General features: G+C 37.8%; 1 protein-coding gene across 4 annotated transcripts in view; it reads left to right on the top strand.

The window, feature by feature from the left end:
- Positions 1-26,893, top strand: part of TC2N (tandem C2 domains, nuclear) — a 93,277-nt gene that overhangs the window by 12,050 nt on the left and 54,334 nt on the right. For 3 of the 4 annotated variants that reach the window (XR_005216234.1, XR_005216233.1, XM_037832048.1), the window contains exons 2-7: positions 10,664-10,725; positions 12,980-13,074; positions 14,585-14,707; positions 16,080-16,310; positions 23,774-23,941; positions 24,928-25,019. Coding sequence is in view for 2 of the 4 variants with exons in the window: in XM_037832048.1 (XP_037687976.1) it covers positions 14,641-14,707; positions 16,080-16,310; positions 23,774-23,941; positions 24,928-25,019 (558 nt within the window). In the remaining 2 variants the exon portion in view is untranslated. The remainder of the gene's footprint in view (positions 1-10,663; positions 10,726-12,979; positions 13,075-14,584; positions 14,708-16,079; positions 16,311-23,773; positions 23,942-24,927; positions 25,020-26,893) is intronic. The other variant, XM_037832050.1, reaches the window with a different exon arrangement.

The raw sequence follows: 26,893 nt of genomic DNA on the forward strand, positions 1-26,893 counted from the left end.
CGCTCGTAAGGCGATTCCCCCAAGGATAGGCCAAAAGGTGGCGGGTGCATTGATATAGGCGGATGCGTGTATAAACGCTCCCGTGCCCACGTAAGCCTCGGGGGGATGAGTGGCCCCAGTGGCTGCGTCTTGCTCGCTCTGCCTAGCTGCTTCTGCCTGGAAGTGGGCACGCCAATCAACGAACTGGCCGGGGCCAAGGATGGTACGGGCAAGCGAGGCCCAGTCTTGGGGGAGGCAAAGGTCCATGGCGACCTCCTGCAGTATTTGGGAAGCGTACGGGCTACCCAATCCGTCCTCCTTGACGGCCCTGCGAAGTTGCTTGATAGTGTCTGAGTCAATGGGATACTAGTCTTACGGTTTTTGCGGTGTGGGGGTAACGTTAAGGGGAAAGCAGCGAAAAGCGCGAGGGAAAGGAGGACGCGCTTGCAGAGGGCCTGGCACGGGAGTGGGGGCAGGGGCAGCGTTGCCCCAAGGGTTGCCTTGAGGTGTAGAAGGCAGCCAGGGGTTGTTTGCCGGCGGGGCGGGAGGGGCGGCGGCAGCCGCCGGCAGCGGCTCTAAGGGGGAGAGGAAGGCGGGTTGTGAGTGGGGGGTGGGTGTGGGTTGCGGCGGCGCAATCCAAGAGTCCGCCGAAGGGGGAAGCGGAAGCGGGAGGCCCCAAGTGTCGCAAGATGGTGGCGCAGTGGGTGTAGCTAAGGCGTAAGATGGCGGACTAGCTCCGCCCTGTGGAAAGGCAGGGTAAAGCGCATGCGGTTTCCGGCCCGGCTCAGGGCTGACGTCATCGCTGGAGCACTTCCTCCCTTTGGTGGAAGAAGAAGGAGGAAGTTCGCCATCTTGGCGAGACTCGGTATTGTTTCGTTTTTGGGGGGTGACTTCGAGCGCGTTGTTAATCTGCTCGACTAAGGATTCTGTGTCCGAATCGTGGTCCGCATTGGTTTCACTGTCCGAATCTGTCGATTGAGTCGACAGGGCCTCCTTGGATTTAATGGGGCCTCGATCAGGGGGGAGGGAGCCTTGAAGGCAGGAGCGGACGGTTATTAAGGTGGGGAGCAAGCCGGGAGGGAAGCGCTTGCTCTCATGTTTCATGGCGTTGGTGACCCGATTAATAAGGCGATCATAAGTGACGGGGTTCCAAAGATGGCAAGTGGTGAGCCATGGGTTAAAGGGCAGCAGGAGGTCCCAGTATACTTGCAGCTGCCGGACAGACACCTTGCAACGATGTGTGTCCAGAAGACCCGCCAGAGCGCGAACTTGAGGCGCTTGGCGTGCAGATAGACGATTACCCATAGCGGAGGGGAAAGGAGGGGGGGGTCGTCTACCGAGCAATGAGAATGAGGTAAACCGTGGCCGCGAGGCCGAAGAAGACGACGAGAACAGAAAGCAGGACTCTCTGGTAACGGGAACAGTCTGGGGGGGGGCGGTCACGGCGAGGCACACTGCGCTGAACAGAGAAACGAAGACACAGAGGACTACACCAAAGTAATGAAGGGGTAGAGGGAGAGTGTTAGGAGGAATGGGGGTCATAGAAAGAGAAGACGAGAGGTAGTCGGGGGCAACAGTATTTGTAGCCGGGATAATTTGGCAAGGGAGAGGCGGCTCCGGGCGCGGAGCGGCGAGGGAGAGGCGGCCCTTACCTTGCAGGCGAGGGGAAGGGGAGATGGAGAGGCGTCCGGGCGAGCGGGCGATTTGCTGGACCGTTGTGTGGAGAGGGGACGAGTAGATGTGCCTCACACGGGGCACCAGTTGCGGTCGCAGCTAGGGGCGGGCAGCCACGGAACCCTCTGCGCTCAGCGTTGCTTGAGGGGTACCGGCAGCAGCTCTTCCCGGAGGCGAAGGTGAGGCGGGGGACTTGGCCGAGTCCCCGGCGGAGGCGTGCAAGGTGTGGAGGGCGGCGAGAGAGGGACGCGAGACACTCTCTTTTCAAGGTAGTAGAACAAAAAGCCTTTATTCAGGGGTGAGCACAAGTTATATAGGGTGGCATAGAGGGCGGGGTCGGTGTTAGGAGTGTGGGGTCCTTACATGGCAATGCTGAGGGGATAAAGGCTAGGATTGGTTCTGAGAGGGCGCGGAGGTCGTTTGAAAAGGGCGGGAGTTGCTCTGGCAACGGTGTATGCGCACTGGCGGTGGCGGGAGTTGCTCTGGCAACGGGGAGTGTGCGGGCAAGATAAAGGGGGCGGTTTTCTCTGGCAAGCTTCCTCTAATGGTTGTATTTTGGGTGAGGGAGATGGGGCCTGTAGCCGGCTCCACTTTCTCAGGCCCGGGGGGCTGTGGAGGGTATTACTGCCCATGCCCACTACCCTCTCCAGGGGCTGGCCAGGTTCCCGGGGGGGGGGCTGTGGAGGGCGCTACTGCCCATGCCCATCGCCTCCCCCAGGGGCTGACCAGGTTTCCTGGCCCTGGCCCGCCAAGTTGGAACTCAGCACTAGCAACCCGCAATGTCTGACTTATTTCACTTAACATAGTGTTTTCAAGGTTCATCCATGTTGTAGCATGAAGGACTATTTCATTCCTTTTTATGGTGAAATAATATTCCATCTTTTGGATATACCACCTTTTGTTTTCCATTCATCAGTTGATAGACATTGGATTATTTCCCTTTTTTTGGCTAGTATGAATAATGCTGTTATGAATATTCACGTAATAATTACAGAAAATCATAATATAATGTGACACCATCTTATAAAGAGGCAAACACAAAGTTCTTTGGGAATACATAGGAGGGTCCCATCCCAGTATTGGAGCAGGATCCTGGAGGCCCCCTGTTTTGCCAGACATTTACCCTAGGTATCTCTGAGGAGGGGCTAGCATAGCTCATGGCTTTTACCAACTGATTTGGAAGTATTACAACCTTTAACAATCAGTCCCCAAACTGGAATGTTCTGTCTGAATGTCAACCATGGCCTCACACCATTCCTGGAATTGGATAGAATGTTTAGAATGAATTGTATGGATGGTACATAGGATTTGATAACAATTATAATAATGATGACGATAATGGCAGCAAACATTTAGTAAACTTTTACAGTTTACCTGGCATCAGTTTAGTGCTTTGTGTGCATTACTGTGTTTGATTATCAAAATAACCCTTAGTGGTGTTTTTGTTTTTTTTTAATTGGTGAAGAAATTGAAGGTTTGAGAGGTTAAGTAACATGCCCAAGGTCATATAGCTAATAGGTGAAAGTTATGGGACTGAAACCTAGGCATTAGACTTGTAACTACTTATATGTGCTCTCCCTTGTTGCTAAAATGCAGACTGGTAGTGCTCAGTACAGATAGCCAGCACATGGCCTGTTAACCTGACTGGTCTTGACCCTCTGCTGACACCCTTCCTGAAGCAGTGTGATGTATTAGAAAGACATAAATTGGGAAATTTAGGTTTTAGTTCTGGTTCTAACATTATCTAATTGTGTGACTCGTATTCTGTATATAAAATGAAAGTCTTGGACAAAATGATTTCCAGTGTTTTCTGTTAATAAGCTATGAGTCTTCTTTCTCTGTTAATGTTCTGTGATTCTATTAACGTGTTACTTTGTTCAACAGCTTAATTGAGGTATAATTGACATGCAATAAACCACACGTACTGAAAGTGTACAATTTGATAAGTTTTTATAGATGTATACACTAGTGAAACCATCAGCATAATCAAGATAATATCCATTACCCCCAAAAGTTTCTCCCTTCTCCTCTGTAATCCCTCCTTCCCGCTGCCCCTCTCTGCCTTCTGCCTTCTCACCCCAGGCGATCTCTGATCTGATTTTTGTTACTATAGATTAGTTTGCATTTTCTACAGTTTTATATAAATGGAATCATAGAGTATGTACTCTTTTTGTTGGTTTTCTTTCACTCAGGATAATTATTTTGAGATTCACCCATGTTGTTGCCAAAAATATTAATTCTTTTATAGCTGCTATAATTTGTTCATTCACTTATTGATGGATATTTGATAGATATCTGATAGTTTCTGGTTTTGGGCTATTTTAAATAAAGCTGCTTTGACTGTTAGTGTGCAAGTCTTTATATGGACATATGATTTCTTTTTTCTTGGGTAAATATCTAGGAATGGAATGACTGTATCATATGGTAAGTATATGTTTAACATTTTAAGAAACTGCCAAAATGTTTTCTAAAGTGACTGTATCATTTTATATTCCCATTAGCAGGATGTGAGAGTTTTGCTTATTTCACATCCTTGTCAGCATTTGGGATGATTGGTGTTTGCAATTTTATCCTTTCATATAGGTGCAGAGTGGTCTCTTGTAGTTTTAATTTGCATTTCCCTAGTGACTAATGATGTTGAGCATGTTTTCATGCGCTTATTTGCCATTTGTATATTTTTTTTGTGTGGAAGTATCTGTTCAAAACTTTTGCCCATTTTTTTCCAATTCAGTTTTATTGAGATATATTCACATACCCCACAGTCATTCACAGTGTGCAGTTGTCACAGTACCATCATATAGTTGTGCATTCATCACCAAAATCAGTTTTTGAACATTGTCATTACTCCCCTCAAAATAAAATAAGAATAAAAATACAAGTAAAGAAAAACACCCAAAATATCCCATTTTCCCCATCCCTCCATTATTCAAATCCATTTTTCTACTCATCTGTCCATACCTTGGAGAAAGGAGTATGAGCCATAGATTTTCGCAATCACACAGTCACACCGTGTTATGTACGTAATTATATAATCGTCTTCAAGAATCAAGGCTACTGGGTTGCATTTCAGAAGTTTCAGGTATCTCCTTCTAGCTATTCCAATACACTAAAAACTAAAAAGGAATATCTGTGTAACACATAAGGATACCTTCCAGAATGACCTCTCACCTCCATTTGAAATCTCCCAGCCACTGAAACTTTATTTTGTTTCATTTCCCTTCCCTGTTTTGGTCAAGAAGACTTTATCAATCCTATGATGCTGGGTCTAGGCTCATCTCCGGGAGTCCTGTTCTGTGTTGCCAAGGAGATTTACACCTCTGGGAGTAATGTCCCATGTAGGGGGAGGGTGGTAAGTTTACCTGCTGAGTGAGCTTAGAGAGAGAGAGCCCACATCTGAGCAACAAAAGAGGATGGGGGAGACACTTAGCTTTGCCCGTTTTTTAACATTGGGTTACTAATCTTTTAATTATTAAGTTGTAATAGTTCTTTCAGTATCTGGATATATGCTCTTTATTGGATTTATGATTTGCAAATATTTTCTCCCAATCTCTGGATTGTCCTTTCACTTTCTTGATGACATCTTTTGAAACACAAGTGTTATAAATTTTGATTAAGTCCAAATTACCCAAATTTTTCTTTTATTGCTTGCATTTTTTGGTGTCATAGCAAAGAAATTATTGCCTAAGCCATGGTCACAAGGATTTACTTGTATATTTTCTTATGAAAGTTTTGTAGTTTTAGCTCTTAAATAGGTCTGTGATCAATTTTGAGTTATTTTTTTGTGTATGGTGTAAGGTAGAGTTCCAAATTCTTTTTCTTCTTCTTCTTCCTTTTTTTTTTTTTTTTTTTTGGCATGTAGATATCCAATTGTCTCAGCACCATTTGTTAAAAGGAATATTCCTAATTCTTATTAAATTTTCTTGACACCTTTGTCAAAAATCAGTTGACCATAAAAGTAAGTGTTTATTTCTGGACTCTCAATTTTATCCCATTGATTTATGTGTTTGTCCTTATGTCAGTACTACACTATCTTGATTACTGTAGCTTTGAATTAAGATTAGAAATCAGAAGAATAAGATTTGCAGCTTCATTCTTCTTCAATATTGTCCTGGCTGTTCTGGTCCTTTGCATTTCCATGGTTTAGCTTGTCAGTTTTACAAAGAAGCCAGGAGTTTGGTAGAGATTGTTTTGAATCTATAGACAAATTTAAGGTCTTCTAAAATTTCTTTCAGAAATGTTTTGTACTTTCCAGTGTGCAGGTCTTGCACTTCTTTTCTTAAAATATTCCTAAGTATTTCAGTTTTTTTTTTTATTTTAGCTGTTATTGTGAATGGAATTGTTTTCTTAATTTCATTTTTGGAGTGTTCATTGCTAGTGTATAGAAATATAATTGATTTTTTTCCCTTGCAATTTTATTGAGATACAGTCACATACCCTACAGTCATCCAACGTGTACATTCAGTTGTTCACAGTATCACCTATAGTTGTGCATTCATGACCACATTCAATTTTTGAACACTTTCTTTACTCCAAAAAAATTATAAGAATAAAAATAAAAGTAAAAAGAACACTCAAAACAACCCATCTCCCCCATTCCTCCCTATTATTCATATACTTTTTTTGTCCCCATTTTTCTACTCATCTCTCCGTACTCTGGATAAGAGAGAGTGTGAGCCACAAGGTTTTCTGCAATCACATGGTCACACCATATTAGCTATATACTTACACACTTATCTTCAAGAAACAAGGCTACTGGGTTGCAGTTCAACAGTATCAGGTATTTCCTTCTAGCTGTTCTAATACTCTAAAAACTAAAAAGGGACATCTATGTAATGCATAAGAATAAACTCCAGGATGATCTCTTGATTCCATTTGAAATCTCTCAGCCCCTGAAAATTTACTTGGTTTCATTTTACTTTTGGTCAAATAGCTTTCTCAATCCCACAGTGCCAGGTCAAGACTCATCCCTGGGAGTCATGTCCCATGTTGCCAGGGAGATTTACACCCCTGGGAGTCATGTCCCATGTAGCGGGAAGGGCAGTGAGTTCACCTGTCAAGTTGGCTTAGAGAGAGAGGCTGCATCTGAGCAACAGAAGAGGTTCTCTGGGGTGACTCTTAGGCACAATCATAAGTAGGCACAGCCTCTCCTTTGAAGCAACAGGCTTCATAAGGGCAAGCCTCAAGATCAAGGGCTTGACCTACTAAATTGGTAGTCCCCAATGTTTGTGAGAATATAAGGAATTCCCCAGGTGGGCAAATTTAATATTTCCACATTTACCCCAGTCCTCAAGTGGGTTTTGCAAATAGTATTTTATCCTCTGCTGAAATTATTCTGGGATGTATTGGGGCTTCACACTAACGTACAAACCGACCAGAGTTCACTCCCTATTCAAGGTTCCATGTAATTATGGTGTTTGAATAAACTGACCATACAAGTTAAATTATATAGTGTGCTACAGAAAATACAGATTTTTCACCAAATAAACATCTCTACCTTTGTCTCACATAGAAGTTGAAGTTCTAAAACACAGTCATTATCATCCTTTACCCTTTAGTCTGATTTACCTTAGTCCTAACCAAGTCCATTTCATTCATATCTCTAATTGAAGTCTGATCTCTTTTTCAGCTTCTTTAACATTTGCCGTATGGGGTAATGTTGACATTCATAGCTACTGAAGTCTAGCTCTGAGTCTCAGGTGTCACACAGATACCTGAAGTTCCAGGGACTGATCAGGTTATACACAACATCTCAGCATCTCAGAATCTAGGAAAAATCATTGCAACTCTGGAACTGATGTAATTTCTGTAAGACTTACAATCTAGAGCTTACAAGGTATTGCTTTTGTATCCTACAACCTTACTGAACTTATTACTTCTAACGTTTTTTTTTAGTGGACTCCTTAGGATCTTTCTAATTACAAGATGATGTCATCTGTGAATATAGAGAGTTTTACTTCTTCATTTCCAATCTGGATGGCCTTTGTTTCTTTTTCTGGACTTTATTTCTTTTTCTAGAGTCTGCACTGGTTAGACTCTCTAGTACTGTGTTTGGTAGGAGTGATGAGAGTGGAATTCTTATCTTTTTCCTGGTCTCAAGGTAAAGCATTCAATTTTCAGCATTCAGTTTAGGGTTAATTGTGGGGTTTCCATAGATGTTCTTTATTATTACTAAGTGTTTATCATGAATGGGTGTTGAATGTTTTCAAGTGCTTTTTCTGCATCTATTGCAATGATCATGTGGTTTTTGTTCTTTTTTTTTGTTTATATAATGTATTACATTAATTGATTTTCAGATGTTAAGCCAACTTTGCATTTGTGGGATAAATCCAGCTTTGTTTAGATGTATAATCCCTTTAAGTGTTGCTGCATTTGGCTTTGCTAGTATTTTATTTAGGATTTTTGTATCTATATTCATGAGGGATAGCCATCCTTTTACTTTTACCCTATTTTTTGTCTTTATATTTGAAGTGCATTTCTTATAGGGAGCATATAGTTAAGTCATGTTTTTTTTTTTTAAATCCACTCTGACACTATGGCTTATTTGGAATATTTAGAGTATTTACATTTAATGTGATTGTTGATGGTTAAGTTTAAATTTATCATGTTGCTCTTTGTTTTCTATTCATCCCATTTGTTCTCTGTTCCCCTTTTCTTCTCCCTTTTTTTTTTTTTGCCTTCTTTTCGATTAATTTGAGTATTTTTTATAATTCCATTTTATCTCTTGTTGGCTTATTAGCTTTAACTCTTTTCTTTTATTAGTGGTTATTTTAAGGTTTATAGTATACATCTTTAACTTATCACAGTCTACCATCAGATGATATTATATCACATCACATACAGTGTGATACAGATAAGGACCTTACAGTAGTGTTTTTTCATTTCTTTCCTTTGGGCTTTGTGCTATTGGTGTCACATTTTATTTTTACACAGGCTATAAACCTCATCTCACAATGTTGTTATTTTTGTTTAATTATCAATAATCTTTTTAAAGATATTTAAGTGATAATACATCTTTATTTACCCCTTTTGCTCTTCATTCCTTTGCATAGATCTATATGCTGTCTGGTATCATTCTTCCACCTGAAAGGTATCCTTTATTATTTCTTGTGATGCAGATCTGCTGGTGATGCATTCTGTCAACTTTTGTCTGTCTGAAAAAGTCTTCAAATCACCTTCGTTTCTGAAAGATATTTTCACCAGGTATCAAATTCTAGGTTGATGTTTTTTTTTTTTTTTCAGTACTTTAAAGATTTTGCACTACTGTCTTCTTGATTATGTTATTTCCAGTGAGAATTATGTTGTCATTTTTATATTTTTTTTATTGGGTTGCTTTTATGATTTCTGTTTTTCACTGGTTTGGAGCAATTATTATGTTCCCTGGTGTAGTGTTCTTCATGTTTCCTTTGCTTAGTGTTCACTGAGGTTCTTGGTTTGTAGTTATCAAATTTGGAAAATTTCAGCCATTATTTTTTCAAGTATTTTTTCTGTCTCCCCCATTTCCCCATCTCTTTTGTGGATTCTAATTACATGTACAGTAGGCTGCTTGAAATTGTCCCATGAGTTCCTGATGCTTTTTTCATTTTGTCTTTATTTATTTATTTTTTTCCCTCTGTTTCATTTTGGGTAGTTTCTCTTCTGTGTCATCAAGTTCTCTAATCTTTTCTTCTGCAATATCTAATCTGCTATTAATTCCATCCGGTATATTTTCATCTCTGACATTGTTTTTTCATCTCTAGAAGTTGGATTGGATCTTCTTTATATCTTCCATATCTCTACTTTTTTGAAAATATGGAATCCAGTTATAATAACTGTCTAATGTCCTTAACTCTTCTATGTAATTCTGGGTTGGTTTCAGTTGATTGATTTTTCTCTTCAGCCCTCAGATACATATTTATTTATTTTTTTCTCGCTTTTTTGCATGCCTGGTAATTTTTTTATTGGATATCAGACATTGTGAATTATACTATGTTTTGTGTGATAGGTATTTTTGTACTTTTACAAATATTCTTGAGCTTTGTTTTGAGACACCAATTAAGTTGGAAACACTTCGATCTTTTTGTGTCTTGCTTTTACAATTTGTTAGCTGGATGCAGAGTAGTGTTTAGTGTAGGGCTATTTATTCCTACCACTAAGGTAAGACCCATCTGAGTACCTGGTACCCTGTGAGTTATGAGGTTTTCTTGGTCTGGTTGGTGGGGACAGGCATTCTTCCTGACCTTGGTGAGTGCCAGTTATGGTTTTCCTTTTCTTTTTTGATGGTTTTCCTCCTAATCTTGTGTTGTTTTACTTGCATGTATTCTCTGATCTGTGCTCTGCTGTATACTCAGGTGGCATCCTCTGCTGATCTCTGGAGTTCTCGCTACTCTCTGATATTTTGTTATGTGACCTGTAGCCTCCTTATTCTCTCCTTAATCTCAGGTTTGTCTCTTCAACTCAGAGAATCTGTTGGGCTGTCATGGGTCACTCTTCCTTGTCCACAGCCTGAAAACTCTCACAAGGTAGTATGGTGGGGTTTGCTTTATGATCTAGGGTTTACATTATTTGTTTCCTCTCTTTCAGGGATCACTATTCTTTGTTGCCAGGTATCCAGTGTCTTAAAAATGTGTTTCAGATATTTTGTTCATTTTTTTTTTCCAGGTTGTAGGGTCCCTGTTATTCTATGATGGCCAAAAAATGGAAGTGTTATATTTTTGAAAATATTTTTCCTCAGGGTATTTCTGAGAGTTCATTTCAGTCAGATTTCACATTTCATTTATAGAAACTGCCTCCCTTTCTACATGCTTCCCTTGTCCTCCTCCCCAGCTCAGTTTTAGATGACCAAGGCTATGCACTTTGCACTCTTTCCCCAGAAGTAGTAATTGTTTTTAACCAATCCTCCCACATTCCCCTCATGATTAATGTTAAGTATTTGCAAGCTGACTGGGGTTAGAGATATGGTTTGATGAATATGCTGCAATACAAGTTTTTATATGTGCTAATTAGTACACTTACTTCATTATCTACCAATTAGGTATTTGCTGAGTTCCAGCTATGTTCCCAGCACAATATGGGGTGCTAAGTGTTAAAGAGAAAGTGAGTACAATATCATTTTCTAATCATTGAATATTCTACCAGGGAGATTAAACAAGGTTTCATGAAATGCCAAGCATAATGCTAAACTTTTATTTTTATTTTTATTTTTTTATGTGCACTAGATGTTTGGAGATGAGAGAAATCAGTATGAGCTGGGTCAAGGAATAGTTCCTCAAAGATACTGGGGCTGAACAAGGCCTTCAAAGATGAATAAATTTTGAAAACAGAAATCAGTTTTAAGATATAATACGAGATTCTATTTATGATAGCCAAACAAATTATATAGGCATACACTTAAAAAATATTCAGAATTTATGTGAGGAAAACTATAAAAACTCCCAAAGACATAAACATTGGTTTGAACCAATGGAAAGACATATCATGTTCTTAAGTAGGAAGACTCAACATCATAAAGATACCAGTTTTCTTCTAAAATAATTTATAAATTTAACATGAGCTCAGCGAAAGTACCATCAGATTTTCCCCCACAAAGCTAGGCAGATTATAAAGTTTATTTTCAGGAATGGACATGAATAGCTAGGAAAATTCTGAAAAGTGAAGAGCAGTAAGGGTAGGAGGCTATCTCAGCTAGCTATTAAAACATATTGTAAGCCTTCATAATGAAAATAATATGATATTAGTAATGGAATAGACAGATCAAGTGAAGAGAATAGAAAATACAGAAGTAAACTCAATTGCATGTGGAAATTTAGTCTGCAGTAGTAATGATAGCATCTTAAAATCAATAGAGAAAATATGGAATTTTAATAAGTGTTTGTGATGTCTGGATAGCCTTCTGGGAAGAGATAGGATTCATTTTTGATACCATCAGAATAGAATGTAAACAAACCATACTGAGTAATGGAAGAAAACATGGGTGAATTCCTTTATGACCTGTTGTTCTAGTTTGCTAATGCTGCAGAATGCAAAACACCAGAGATGGATAGGCTTTTATAAAACGGGGGTTTATTTCATTACACAGTTACAGTCTTAAGGCCACAAAACGTCCAAGGTAACACACCAGCAATCGGGTACCTTCACTGGAGGACGGCCAATGGCGTCCAGAAAACCTCTGCTAGCTAGGAAGGCAGCCGGCGTCTGCTCCAAAGCTCTGGCCTCAAAACGGCTTTCTCCCAGGACGTTCCTCTCTAGCAAGCTTGCGCCTCTTCAAAACATCACTCACAGCTGCACTCCGTTCCCTCTCCTTGAGTCAGCTCATTTATATAGCTCCACCGATCAAGGCCCACCCCGAATGGGTGGGGCCATGCCTCCATGGGAACATCTCATCAGAATTATCACCCACAGCTGGGTGGAGCACATTCCAAGCAAATCTAACCAGCACCAAAACTTCTGCCCCACACAACTACAAAGACAATGGCGTTTGGGGGACACAATACATTCAAACCGGCACACCTGTGGTGGAGATAACATTACTATAACTCAAAATCCAGAAGCAAAAGTAAAAACAGATAAATACGATTTCATATGTGTACATGTAATATATATGTACTTATGTATAATGTATGTACTTTTGCATAACAGAAAACGCCATAATCAAAGTAAAGAGACAAATAACAAACTTGATTTTTTTCCTACTTATATCTTGCATATTTGAGTTAATATCCCAAATATGTAAGAAGCTTCTTTGTCTGGAGAAAAGAAAAGACCAAGAGCTTTATAGAAAGATGGGCAAGAGATAATAAATAGAATTCATTGAAACATGTACAGATCAGCCTTATATGAAAAGATGTCCAACCTCACTCATAATAAGAGAGATGCAAATTAAAACACACGAGATAACATTTCTTTCCTATCAGATTGGCAAAATCCAGCATTTTGACAATATTCATTATTGGTGACAGAAACACTCTCATACATTGCTACTGGGAGTGCAAAATGGTACTTTGGGATAGAAATTTAGCACTATCAACCAGAGTTACATTGATTTGACCCAGAAGTTCTATCTCTTGGAATCTATCTTGATGACAGAGATATGCTAAGAAATAATCTGAAAATATGTGTGCACAAAGCTCTTGTGGCACTGTTTATAATAGCACAGGACTAGTAACAATCCAGATTTTTATCCTGATATGAACAAACCAACTGTAAAAAAAAATTTTGAGACTGTCGGGGAAATTTGAAGACCTACTAGGTGTTGATATTAAATTTTTTGATGTGATAATGCTTTTGCGGTTATGCCAGTTAAAAAAAGTCATTAACTTTCAGAGGTATTTGCTATTACAATCCATTACAGATACTGTTTGTTTTTATGCTTAAATGGATCCACCTTTAGCCAGTGAGAGCCTGTTGATGTTAACTCCTGGGTCCTTCTACTACAACCCTTTAAAGGTAATTACCTAAATATTTATAGATGAAATTATATGATTGGAATTTACTTCAAAATAATCCAAAGAGCAGGGAAAGTAGGGAGGTAGAGATGAAGCAAGATTTGCCATGAGTTGATAATTGTTTAGTCTTTGTGATAGGGATTTCATTTACTATATTCTATTCCTTTTTATATGTATTTGAAATTTCCCACAAAAGATGTACAGGGTTTTAATAGGTGAAAGTGAAGGAAAATCAATGAGACCAAGATGGAAAATTGCATTATATGTTAATTGCACATGAAGTTCTTAGATAGTTTTAAGATCCTGGTAAATTTAAAACAGGCACTTTAAAAAAAAAATGCAATTTTATTGAGATATACTCATACACCATATAATCCATCCAGAGTATAAAATCAGTGGTTCATAGTGTCATCATACAGTGTGCATTCATCGCCACAATTTTCAAACATTTTCATTACTACAAAATAAAGAAAAAAAATAAAAAAAATAAAGAAATAAAAACACCCAAATCCCTTATCCCCCCTATTATTTATATATTTTTGTCATTATTTTATTGCTCATCTGCTCACATACTGGTTAAAGTGTCCGTCACCAGGTTTCACTATCATATAGGCACACGATAAAAGCTATATAGTTATACAGTTATCTTCAAAAATCAAGTCTACTGGATTATTGTTCAACAGATTGAGGTATTTCCTTCTAACTATTCTAATACACTAAAAACTGAAAAGGAATATCTATATAATGTGTAAGAATAACCTCCAGATTGACCTCTCGACTCTATTGGAGATCTCTCAGCCACTGAAGTTTTATTTTGTTTAATTTCTTTTCCCCCTTTTGGTCAAGACATCATTGTCAATACCACAATGCCAGGGCCATACTCATCCCTGCGAGTCCTGTCCCTTACTGCTAGGGAGACTTACACCCCCAAACAGGCTTTTTTTATTTGCACTATATCTTATTTTGTTTTAGTTAGGTGGTGTCTTTTTTGTTTGTTTGTGATACAGTGTTTAAGATATATTTTTCTGTTGGCTAATTCTAAGCATTAACTCAAAGTATGAAGTTATTTGCTTAATGGCTCCCATTATAGGGCTTTGGGTTACCAAAAGAATTGATATGGGGAAGTGAAAGTTATATCACACTTTTATTAGGGCCATATATTTTTTTCACATATGTATAATGTTTTGCTTTTGCTTCTACTTGAACATAGGTTTAGGTACACCAGGCTAAAAAGAAAATTGAAAGTGAGATTTTTCTAATTTTTCAGTTTTAACACTGAGATTGTTATTTAGTGATTTTTAAAAAGCATGTCATTTTTATAACTTTTAAGGAGCCTAGGTTATATAGAATTACATGTGATAAAAAAATGGAATGATCATTCATCTTATCTTGCTTGTGAACATTTTTGCTTCCAAGCCCTCATTACGTCTTAGAAAGACAGATAATATTTATTAAGTAATATCTAATGACATAGCATGATTGTTTTTAATTGTTTTCTATTCCACCAACAGATTAATATTAAAATTGGAAGTTTGTATCTTTTGCTGGATTTTGGAAATTGAATATAATGGCAACAGAATTTATAAAGAGTTGCTGTAGAGGATGTTTCTATGGCGAAGCAGAAACACATGATTGTGAGTTTTGTTTTTGTTTGTTTTTACTTCAGTAAGCATTTATTTAGTGCCTTACTTGTGCATTTTGTCATACAAAGATAAATTAGGAAAGAGAAAAAAAAGATATATTAGGCATTTTTTTGCTAACTTTAAGGGATTTTTAAACTCCTGGGGGAGGCTGACATATAAGGTATACTAGCTAACTATTCCAGTAGCTCTAAGTATCCTAGAGCATAGGGAAGAGAGAGATGAATTCAGCCCAGGAGATACCCTGGGACATTGCCACAAAGAAGATGGCATTTGGTATGAAAGTCTGAACAGGGTTTAGCAAGCTGTCTGGGAAGAGGGAAGTAAGAGAGGGTGAGAGTTGGACATGGGTATGCCAGGAGGAGGAAATAGTACAGGCATAGCACAAATAGTACAAAGAGAAGGGAAGTGTTGGGTGTGTTTGGGGGACAACATACTCTGGGAAATATTAATATTAAAATATAGACGTTTTCTAATTTATTAACAGTACATTTAAAAATACCCTTCATGAATGAATGACCTGTAGAGAAGAGACCCACAGGTTTAATAGAGATTTCCATTTCTATTGCATGGTTTTTTCATCTCCAGGATTACAAAACTGGTACTATTTTTCTCTGTTTCTTTTATTTCTTAGTGTAGAGCAGTGCTTTCTAGTATATTTGAGTATGAAGACTTCTTTTTTACATTAAAATTTTTCATCAGTTCCTATACACAATAATAGTTGTGCTTTTATTTACTCTACCCACGATACTAAATTTGCATACAAATTAACTGTGGGTGTCCCTTACCTCCTGTCCTAAATCCTGCAGTTCAGTAATTACATATGATATAAAGATGAGAATTGTTATCATGGTGTATATCTAGAGTCAATTCTCATTTTATTTTACGATTTGGTGAAGATTTTTGTAGACTTGGAGACCTTTAATTTCTTTTTAGAATTGCTTTTTTAAAGTATTCAAGACTGGTGTTAAACAATAGTCTTGACAATAAGAATTACTTTGTTGACACCATTTTTAAATGACTAGATTTTACTTGAAAGCACTTTGGAATTACCTACAAAATAAACTTGTTTTCCATCTTTGAACTCTTTTCTGGCAATGAGACTCTTTAAAAACTGCTTTTACCATTATGATAAGCTAATGTACCTTGGTATTAATGTATTAATTGCTCAAATATTGATTGGACAGAACTAATGTAGATTCTAGAAGTGCTTGATGGGAACCAAGAATAGTTTATGTATCAGGAATTTCTTCTAAAATCATCAAATAAGTATCAGAACATGCTAGGTTTGGATAACTGTATATAAATCCGCATGCATATTTGTGAACTTTTGTTTTTCTTTTCTTTTTTCTTCCTTTATATGCAGTTTCCGTGGAAAGAGACTTTAAAGCAGCAGTCTCAAATAGTCAAAATACTATCTGTACACCCCCATTGGCTTCTGTTTCTGTAAAGCCTCAGGTTGGCTGTTCTGAGGATTATTTACTTTCTAAATTACCATCTGATGGCAAAGAAGTACCATTTGTAGTGCCCAAGTTTAAGTTATCTTACATTCAGCCCAGGATCCAAGGAACTCCTTCACATCTGGAAGAACTTGAAGGTAAACAACAAAATGGCAAGAATTAAAAATCAACATACAACATTTAAATTCTGTTATTGCTATTATTTTGCTCTTTTATATATTTTAAATATATTTTAATATAAAATTTATATGTGTATATAAAATTTTATATTTTGATTTTATATTTAACATCTTTATCTACTAATTCCAACATCCGTCTCATTTAGGGTTGGATTCTGTGGATAGATTTCCTTTTTCCTTGAGACTTGATCACATTTTCCTGTTTCTTTGTTTACGGAATAATTTGGAATTGTGTTCTGAAAATTATGAGTATTGTGTTTTGGAGACTTCACATTCTGTTATATTCCTCTGAGAAGGGTATTTTTGTTGGTCTTACTAGGTAATTAACTTGACTGGATGCAGACTGCAAACTCTGTCTTGGGTGTCAGCTTTTATCTCAGTTTAGTGCTACTCTTGTTACCATAAACAGAAGCCTTGTAGCACTATTCATGTGTGGAATGATTTAAGTGTTAGCTTATGAGGGATATAGGTAATAGCTCTCTGGCATCATAACTCCCTCATGACACCCCTCTGCCTGTTGAATATGCTTGGATTGAACTCATTGTTATTTGAACCGGAGTGGGAACAAAACCTTCCCTCATATCCCATATATGTATATGTGTGTGTGTGTGTATATATATTCATATATATATATTTATAAATATATATAATTTTTTTCAACAAACTTAGTGCAAAATCACCTGTTTTTTTTTTTAAATCAGTATTATTGAGATTTATTCACATACCATACAATCATCCATGGTGTACAGTCAACTCTTCACAGTACTATCATATAGTTGTGCATTCATCACCCCAGTCTTTTTTATTTTATTTTATTTTATTTTGAAATAAATTCAAAGTTATAGGAACAGTTGCAAAAACAATACTAACCCCATACACAGAATTCCATCATACCCTGACCCCCCTCCCCGGATAGCTCAATCCACCAACTTTAACATGCTGTTACATCGCTATTTCTTTCCCTCCCTCCCTCCTTCCATGTCTATCCTCCATCATCTATTGCTCTGTCTTCTGAACATATGAGAGCTAGCTGCACACGTCCTTGAACATACACTATAATTCACGTATACACTTCCTGTGAACAAGAACATTCTTTTATGCAATTCCATTAAGCGCAGCTAAGAAGTATTGAGATCCAACATTGATACAAAGCTTACATTCTATATTTCCTTTTCCTTATGTCTCAACTGTGTCCCTTTGAGCCACCTGTCCTCTATCCTCCAGTCCCATCCAAGTTCATCCTTAGCATTCAATTGTCACCTATTTAGACTTTTTTTTTTTTTTTCCAGTTGTGGAAACATATATACAGCCTAAATCTTCCCATTCCACCCCCTCCCTAGCCTTCCATTAGTGGGATTAATCACATTTAGAATGTTGTAATGCTCTTTCCCACCATCCATTACTAGAAATTTCCCTTCACCACAAACAGCAACCCTACACTCATTTCTTAACTCCCCATTGCCCCTTCCCCCATTTCTCTTAACGCAAACTCTACTTTTCATCTCTATGGTTATATTCTCTGATAATTTCTTTGTGTTTACTGTGGGGCTTAAAATTAACCTCTTAAATCCATATCAATCTTGTTTTTCTTTGATACCACCTTCACTTCAATAGAACACATAAACTATGTTCCTATACTCCTTCATTCCTCTACCTTTAGATAGTTGTCTAAAATTACGTATTTTGCATTGAGTTCAAAACCACTGATTTGTCATTAGAGTTTGTGTATTTTATATCATGTAGGAAGTAAATAGTGGAGTTACAGTTCAAAAATTATTGACTTCTATTTGTATTCCATTGTGGTAGGAGAAAGTGCTTTGAGTATATTCAATTTTTTTTTTTTTTTTTAATTTCTTGAGGCTTGTGTTATGTCCCAGCTTATGGTCCCTTCTGGAGAAAGATCTGTGATCACTAGAGAAAAATGAGTGTCCTGGTGATTTGGGATGTAAGGTACTATATATGTCTGTTAAAAATGAGTGTCCTGGTGATTTGGGATGTAAGGTACTATATATGTCTGTTAAAATTCTCTATATCTCTTTCTCCTTTCTTTGTCTCTCTGTTGGTAGGGCTCCCTTTAGAATCTGAAGTAGGGCAGGTCTTTTATTGGCAAAGTCTGTCAGCATTTGTTTGTCTGTGAAAAATTTAAGCTCTCCCTCAAATTTGAAGGAGAACTTTGCTGGATAAAGTATTCTTGGTGGGAAATTTTTCTCTCTCAGAATTTTAAATATGTCCTGCCACTGCCTTCTCGCCTCCATGGTGGCCTCTGAGTAGTCACAACTTAGTCTTATGTTGTTTCCTTTGTATGTAGTGAACTGCTTTTCTCTTGCTGCTTTCAGAACCTGCTCTTTCTCTTCAGTATTTGAGAGTCTGATCAGAATATGTCTCGGAGTGGGTTTATTTGGATTTATTCTATTTGGAGTTCGCTAGGCATTTATGCTTTGTGTATTTATATTGTGTAGAAGGTTGGGGAAGTTTTCCCCAACAATTTCTTTGAATACTCTTTCTAGACCTTTACCCTTCTCTTCCCCTTCTGGGACACCAATAGTCTTAAGTTTGGACGTTTTATTTTATCTATCGTATCCCTGAGGTCCGTTTTGATTTTTTCGATTTTTTTCTCCATTCTTTCTTTTGTTCTTTCATTTTCTGTTCTGTGGACTTCTAGGACACTGAGATGTTGTTCAGCTTCTTCTAGTCTTGTATTGTGAATATCCAGAGTCTTTTTAATTTGGCCAACAGTTTCTTTTATTTCCATAAGATCTTCTATTTTTTAATTTACTCTTGCAATGTCTTCTTTATGCTCTTCTAGGGTCTTCTTTATGTCACTTATATCCTGGGCCATGGTCTTCTTGATGTCCTTTAAATCCTTTGCCATGTTTTTGTCCCTTGATTGTAGTTCTTTGATTAATTGTGCGAGGTACTGTGTTTCTCTCGATATCTTGATTTGTGTGTTTGGAGTTGGATTCTCCATATCTTCTGGTTTTATCATATGCATTAAGATTTTCCGTTGTTTTTGGCCTCTTGGCATTTGTTTTGCTTGATAGGGTTCTTTCAGGTTGTAAAAAAAAAAGGATATTGATCTAATTTTTCAGCAACACAGTTTGGTGACGTACACTTTAACTAACCAGCAGATGGCGTCTGTGAGTCACCTATACTCCTCAAGTCAGTTCTCCACCTTGTTCTCGCTGTGTGTGGGGAAATGATTCTTGTGGGGTTCAGTTGGAGAACTCAGTTTGGGTGTGTTGCTGGAGCCGTCTGCCCTGAATGTGGGGCGTGTGTATGGGTGGCCAGGGAGGAAGGGCAGTTGTAATATTCAAATCCCCCAGGTTCCCGGAGATTCAGTGCCGCCACAAGAGTCTAGGCCTTCATTTCAGTTCAGCCCCAAACCCTCTCTCTTGCTGTCCCACAAACCACCGGATTTGGTGTAGCGTCCCTTGGTTCTCCGAGTGGTCACCCCTCCTAGCTGCGATCCACCAGGAGCTCAGCCGCGGGAATGCCATGCTACGTCACCAGTGCGTGCTGTCCCTCAAGGGAAGCCCCGGGCCGCCAGGCTGTGCAGTGGTGCGCTCTCAAGCCTGAAGCAAAAATGGCTGAACGGGGCGTCTCAACCCCCTCCTCCTCGCACAGTTCCTCCTTCCCAGCTCCGGGACAACTGGCAGGGCTCTGGGCTGTGGGCACGGCCCCAGGCAGGAGCTTATCCAGCCCTCTGGGGAGCCAGCTGCTAGCCGTGGGGTTTCTTTCTGCTTCCGGCTCTCCCCCGGCCCCAAGGTTATCTGCAGTGGGCTATCTTCCCGGCCAGACACCGAGAGGCCGGCCCAGCCCCCTCTTGCTGTGTTTTACTGCGTGGTTCCCACTATTGTAGCTACAGGCGCTCCTGGGTTTTTCCCTTTTTTTTTTTTTTTTTAAAGAGCCAGCCGGTCTCCAAACGTCAAACCCTGGCTTCTGTAGACCACCGCGCGGCTGCGGGTTTTCAAGCCGGCTTACTCGTTTCAGAATGCAGACTCCCGGTTTCACCAAGTATACGGCCCCTCTGGAACTAGGAGACCTTGTCCAGCTGGCACATCGCTGTAACCAGTATTCTGGGTCACTTTCTGGTTTTTAGCTAATGTTTTTCACGGAGGTGTTTTCTCGCCCTGTCTCACCTAGCCACCATCTTAGTTTTTTCTCCACCCCAATCTATTTTTGAACATTTTCCTTACACCAGAAAGAATCAGAATAAAAGTGAATAAAAGAATACCCAAATCATCCCCCCCATTCCACCCTATTTTTCATTTAGTTTTTGTCCCCGTTTTTCTACTCATCCATCCATACACTGGATAAAGGGAGTGCAATCCACAGGGTTTTCATGATCACACTGTCACCCCTTGTAATCTACATTGTTATACAATCATCTTCAAGAATCAAGGCTTCTAGGTTGGAGTTTGGTAGTTTCAGGTATTTACTTCTAGCTATTCCAATACATTAAAACCTAAAAAGTGTTATCCATGTAGTGCATAAGAATGTCCACCAAAGTGACCTCTCAACTTCATTTGAAATCTCTGAGCCACTGAAGCTTTATTTTGTTTCATATTGCATCCCCCTTTTGGTGAAGAAGATGTTCTCAGTCCCACGATGCCAGGTCCAGATTATTCCCGGAGTCATAACCTGTGTTTCCAGGGAGATTTATACCTGTGGGAGTCAGGTCCCACGTAGTGGGGAAGGCAGTGAGATATCTGCCAAGGTGGCTTAAGAAAGAGGGTCACATCTGAGCAGCAAAGAGGCACTCAGGGGGAGACTCTTAGGCACAATTACAAGCAGGTTTAGCCTCTCATTTGCAGTGACAAGCTTTATAGGGGCAACCCCAAGACAGAGGGCTCAGCATATCAATCCGTCAGTCCCCAATGTTTGTGAGAAGATCTGCAACAATCCAGCTGAGGAAGTCCAACACCTCCACATCCTCCTCCAGCTCCTCAGGGGGGCCCCGCATATCTATTTTTATTCTCCACCCAAATTACTTTGGGATGTGTTGCTATTTCATTCTAACCTATACAGACCTATCGTATCTCACTTCCTATTCAAAGTTCCATGTAATTGTCCACCTGTTTTTTTAAATGTTAATAAACTTTATTAAAAGCTAGGTTGTTTTGTTGCTTAGCTTATTTCAGAAAATTTTAGTTTGTACTGTCGGTTCTATTTTAGGTGGGACAGAGAATTCTTAAAATGGCAATAACTTATATGTTTGTAAAACTTCATTTTATGTCTGTCTGTTATTCTGAAAGTTATGATTAGCCTTTATAGAACTTTGATCTGTTTTACTCTTTAAAAATTTTTTGAAATATAATATACCTATGACAAATTGCACAAAACAGAAATGTATATTTCAGTGATTTGTTACAAAGCGAAAACACCTTTATAAACAAAATCCAGGGAAAGAAATAGAATATTACCAGCAGCTCAGAAGCCTTGTTCATGCCCCCTTTAAGTCACTATTACCTTTATCCTTTCTATCCCAGAGTAATCAGTATCCCAGTTTTTATAATGTATATATTTTTTTGCTTTTCTTCAGTTAAACACAGATCCCTAATTATTATGGTTTAGTTTTTTCCTGTTCTTGACATTTATATTAATAGAATTAATATATTCAGTAATATTCTTTTGTTTCTGAGTTCTTTCATTCAACAGTATGTTCATGAGATAATTCATTCAAGTTGTTAGCTTTAGTTCATTTTCATTTCTGTATAGTTAGTAAATGTATATTGCAATACTTCTATCCCATTGGATTTATGTATAGCATAGTATACAGTAGTGTTTCTGTAGAGCATACTATATGGTATGTTTATACAATAAATATATACAACAATTTATTGTAATATTCATGGGCTTTTAAGTTTTCTAATTTTGGGATATTATGGATAATGCTGCTTGTGAATATTCTTGCATATGTCTCTTGTTGTATGTGTGCAAGCATTTCAGTAGGGTATAAATCCTAGAATGGCATTGTTGGGTCATAGGGTATAAATTTCTTCAGCTCTAGTAAAAATTGCCGAACTGTTTTGCACAGTGATACTATCAATTTACATTTCCACGAGCAGAGTATGATAGCTCATGTTGCTCTACTTTTTTGCTGCCATTTGCTGTTGTCAGTCTTTTGAATTTTACCCGTTTTGGTGAGTGTGTAGTGGTGTCTCATTAGGGTTTTCACTTTCATTTCCTTCATGACTGATGAGATTGAGGACTATGTCATATGTATTGGCTATTTGAATAGCTTTCTTCTGAAGTGCTTTTTAAGTTTTTTGCCCATATATTTTTGGCTTGTCTGCCTTTTTCTTATTGATTTGTAGGAGTTCTTTCTATGTTTTAGATATGAACCCTCTGCCAGTTATATTTTTGCAAATATCTTCTCCCACTCTGTGAGTTACCTTTTCACTCTCGTAAATAGTATCTTTGGATAAGTGGAAAAATTTGATTTTACCGTAGTTTAGTTTATTAAAAATTTTTTATTGTTAGTATTTCTGCATCCCATTTAAGAAGGATTTCCCTGTTCAAGGTCATGAAAACTTTCTTATAAAAGTTAATTTAAATGTGGAAGCTTTGTTTGTCTTGAACATTTAATTTAGATCCATAATCCGCTTGGAATTAAGTTTTGTAAGTATATTAGGTTAGGGTGAAGACTTTTTTTTTTTGTTTTTTCATATGGATATCCAATTGTTCTACTACCTTTGTTGGAAAGACCATCTTTTCTCCACATTTGTTATAATTCACAAGTCCATAAATGTTTAGGTTTCTTTCAGGATCTTCCATTGTGTTCCATTGGTCTATTTTTCTATCATTGTGCCAGTATCCTATGACTTTATAATAAGTCTTAATACCTGGTAGAGCAAATCTTTCTATCTGGTTCTTCCTAAAGATTATTTTCTTGGTTATTTTTGGTCTTCTGTATTTCCATGTAAATATTTTCTATTCGCCTTTTTTGTTATTTGATTTCTAACTTAATTATATTGTAGTCAGAGAACATACTTTGATTTCAGTTATTTCAAATTTATTGTGACTTGCCCTGTGTATTTCAGCATGTGGCCAGTTTTTATAAATGTTGTACCCTTTTGAAAAGAGTGATCTCCAAGGAAAAGATAATCTTTTTATTTAAAAAGATGGTTGGTATATAGGTAGGAAAACAAAAGGAAACTTAGTTCATAAAATCCAAAGCATTTTTCTTTGCCAAAAATTTACCAGACTAACTTGAGAATGGAATTCATGGCTAATCCCTGTCATGATGCTTGGCACATTTAGAGCTCAGTAAATGTGTGTTGATTTTTTAGATCTCAGAGTCATGTGATTTAGTATTACTTGAGATCAAAATTTTTTTCCCTTTGTCTTGGGAGCACCAGCTATTGGTTAAAAACCCCAATAAAAGGATTTTTAAAACTTTAGTAACATTTGCTTTTCAGGATCAGCCAGAGCATCTTTTGGAGATCGAAAGGTAGAACTTTCCTCTGCATCCCAGCATGGACCCAGTTATGATGTATACAACCCATTCTATATATATCATCATGTTTCACCTGATTTGAATAGGCGGTTTCCTCCTCATTCAGAGGCAATGAGACTATATGGATCAGGTATGAAATTTGTTTGTGTGCTTTTCCTCTTAATGTTTCTCTTTAACATACATACAAATAAAAAATATAGAGCCTGGAAGAAATTATTCTTATTAATAGGAAAAACTTAAAAATAAGTGAAAAGCAGCCTTCAGAAATTATGTGATAGATATCATGACTTCTTTGTGTGGTATTATATCTAATATAAAAGTTGAAAGAGTAATATTATCTATGGTGGTAGTTCCTGATTCCATTTTATTTTTCCTTTTTTGGAATAAGTTTTTTGTTTTTTTTTTTCTTTTTTCAGATTATTTTATATACATTTTCATTTGTTATCTATCTATTCATAAATTCTATGGCATAATTTTTTAGCTTTTTTCTTTGCTGTTCTATTCAGTGAAAATGAAGAATTTAGAAATCCATGATGTGATTAGAAATATAAGCAAAGAAAATAGAAAATGCCTAAATGATTATAGTTTTTTTAAAAAATTTTCAGTTTTTTAGTTTCATATTTGAGACTGTATCAGTTGTGGTCTATATTGTACATATCTGACTCACAAATTCTCAAGTTTGTGATATATATAGCTGTCTCAACCACCAAATTCACAGTAAGCTATATTTATATTTATTTAAGGGTCTGTTATGTGTTCAGACACTAGGGTACACTCTTAGTACACAGAGTCCCATTCTTTAAGGAACTTACAATTTAGAAGGGAAACTAGAAATATAGGAGCACATGGGTTTCAGTATTGATTTCTTTATGTAATAAGTGTTCATTAAGTAGTAGTTGAATTGCATTTTGCACAGAGTAGTTACATTCTCTTAAATTATACTTCTGAGATGAAGAATTGGGGAAGGGAAGCAAAAAAGAATAAACTTCAGCTGTTTAATATTTAACATAATATTCATGGTTTATATTTATAGAGATTTAGTTCATGGTAATTAGTAGAATTTCATTGTTTCTTCTTTACTTTAAAAATTAGTACTTTTCTTATGTCCTTTTGTAGTTTGTGACTTAAGGACCAACAAACTTCCCAGTTCCCCTGGGTTAAGCAAATCAATGTTTGATCTTACAAGTTCATCTCAGCGATTCATTCAGGTAAATTATTTATGTAAAATTCATTATGTGTAATAATATATTTTTAAGCTAAAAATTCACAAATGTATTGAATTACATTAGAGACGTGCTGAATATCTTTTGTATACATATGTATTCTAATATCTGAAGATACTAGCGTTTGGTATTTTCCATGTGCATTATTTAGAAAGCTCTCAGTACTTTTTTAAAAATGAATTTTACATCTCTCTGTTGTTATGTACTCAGGAAAGCTTGAGGCGGTTGGAATTTTTTTTTTTTTTTTTTTTTTTTAATCATCATTTTATTGAGATATATTCACATACCACGCAGACATACAAAACAAATTGTACTTTCGATTGTTTACAGTACCATTACATAGTTGTACATTCATCACCTAAATCAATCCCTGACACCTTCATTAGCACACACACAAAAATAACAAGAATAATAATTAGAGTGAAAAAGAGCAATTGAAGTAAAAAAGAACACTAGGTACCTTTGTCTGTTTGTTTGCTTCCCCTACTTTTCTACACATCCATCCATAAACTAGACAAAGTGGAGTTTGGTCCTTATGGCATTCCCAATCCCACTGTCACCCCTCATAAGCTACATTTTTATACAACTGTCTTCGAGATTCATGGGTTCTGGGTTGTAGTTTAATAGTTTCAGGTATCCACCACCAGCTACCCCAATTCTTTAGAACCTAAAAAAGGTTGTCTAAAGTGTGCGTAAGAGTGCCCACCAGAGTGATCTCTCGGCTCGTTTTGGAATCTCTCTGCCACTGAAGCTTATTTCATTTCCTTTCACATCCCCCTTTTGGTCAAGAAGATGTTCTCCATCCCATGATGCCGGGTCTACATTCCTCCCCGGGAGTCATATTCCACGTTGCCAGGGAGATTCACTTCCCTGGGTGTCTGATCCCACGTAGGGGGGAGGGCAGTGATTTCACCTTTCAAGTTGGCTTAGCCAGAGAGAGAGGGCCACATCTGAGCAACAAATAGGCATTCAGGAGGAGACTCTTAGGCACAAATACAGGGAGGCCTAGCCTCTCCTTTGCAGCAACCGTCTTCCCAAGGATAAAACTTAAGGTAGAGGGCTCAACCCATCAAACCACCAGTCCCCTATGTCTGTGGTCATGTTAGCAACCATGGAGGTGGGGTAGGCGAATACCCCTGCATTCTCCACAGGCTCCTCAAGGGGGCACTACATCTTTTTTTTTTTTTTTTCCTTGTTTGTCTTTTTTCTTTTTTTTTTTTTTTTAACTTTCCCTTCTTTTTTCAAATCAACTGTATGAAAAAAAAAGTTAAAAAGAAAACAAACATACAATAAAAGAACATTTCAAAGAGACCATAGCAAGGGAGTAAGAAAAAGACAACTAACCTAAGATAACTGCTTAACTTCCAACATGTTCCTACTTTACCCCAAGAAAGTTACATAATATAGCAACATTTCAGTAAACTTGTTCCTACTACATCCATCAGAAATTAACAGACCATAGTCATTTCTGGGCATCCCCAGAACGTTAAATAGCTTATCTGTTCTTCTTGGATTATTGTTCCCCCTTCCTTAATTGCTCTCTACTGCTAGTTCCCCTACATTCTACATTATAAACCATTTGTTTTACATTTTTCAAAGTTCACATTAGTGGTAGCATATAATATTTCTCTTTTTGTGTCTGGCTTATTTCGCTCAGCATTATGTCTTCAAGGTTCATCCATGTTGTCATATGTTTCACCAGATCGTTCCTTCTTACTGCCGCGTAGTATTCCATCGTGTGTATATACCACATTTTATTTATCCACTCATCTGTTGAAGGACATTTGGGTTGTTTCCATCTCTTGGCAATTGTGAATAATGCTGCTATGAACATTGGCGTGCAGATATCTGTTCGTGTC

Source organism: Choloepus didactylus, chromosome 4, assembly GCF_015220235.1.
Source record: "Choloepus didactylus isolate mChoDid1 chromosome 4, mChoDid1.pri, whole genome shotgun sequence".
Lineage (NCBI taxonomy): Eukaryota > Metazoa > Chordata > Mammalia > Pilosa > Megalonychidae > Choloepus > Choloepus didactylus.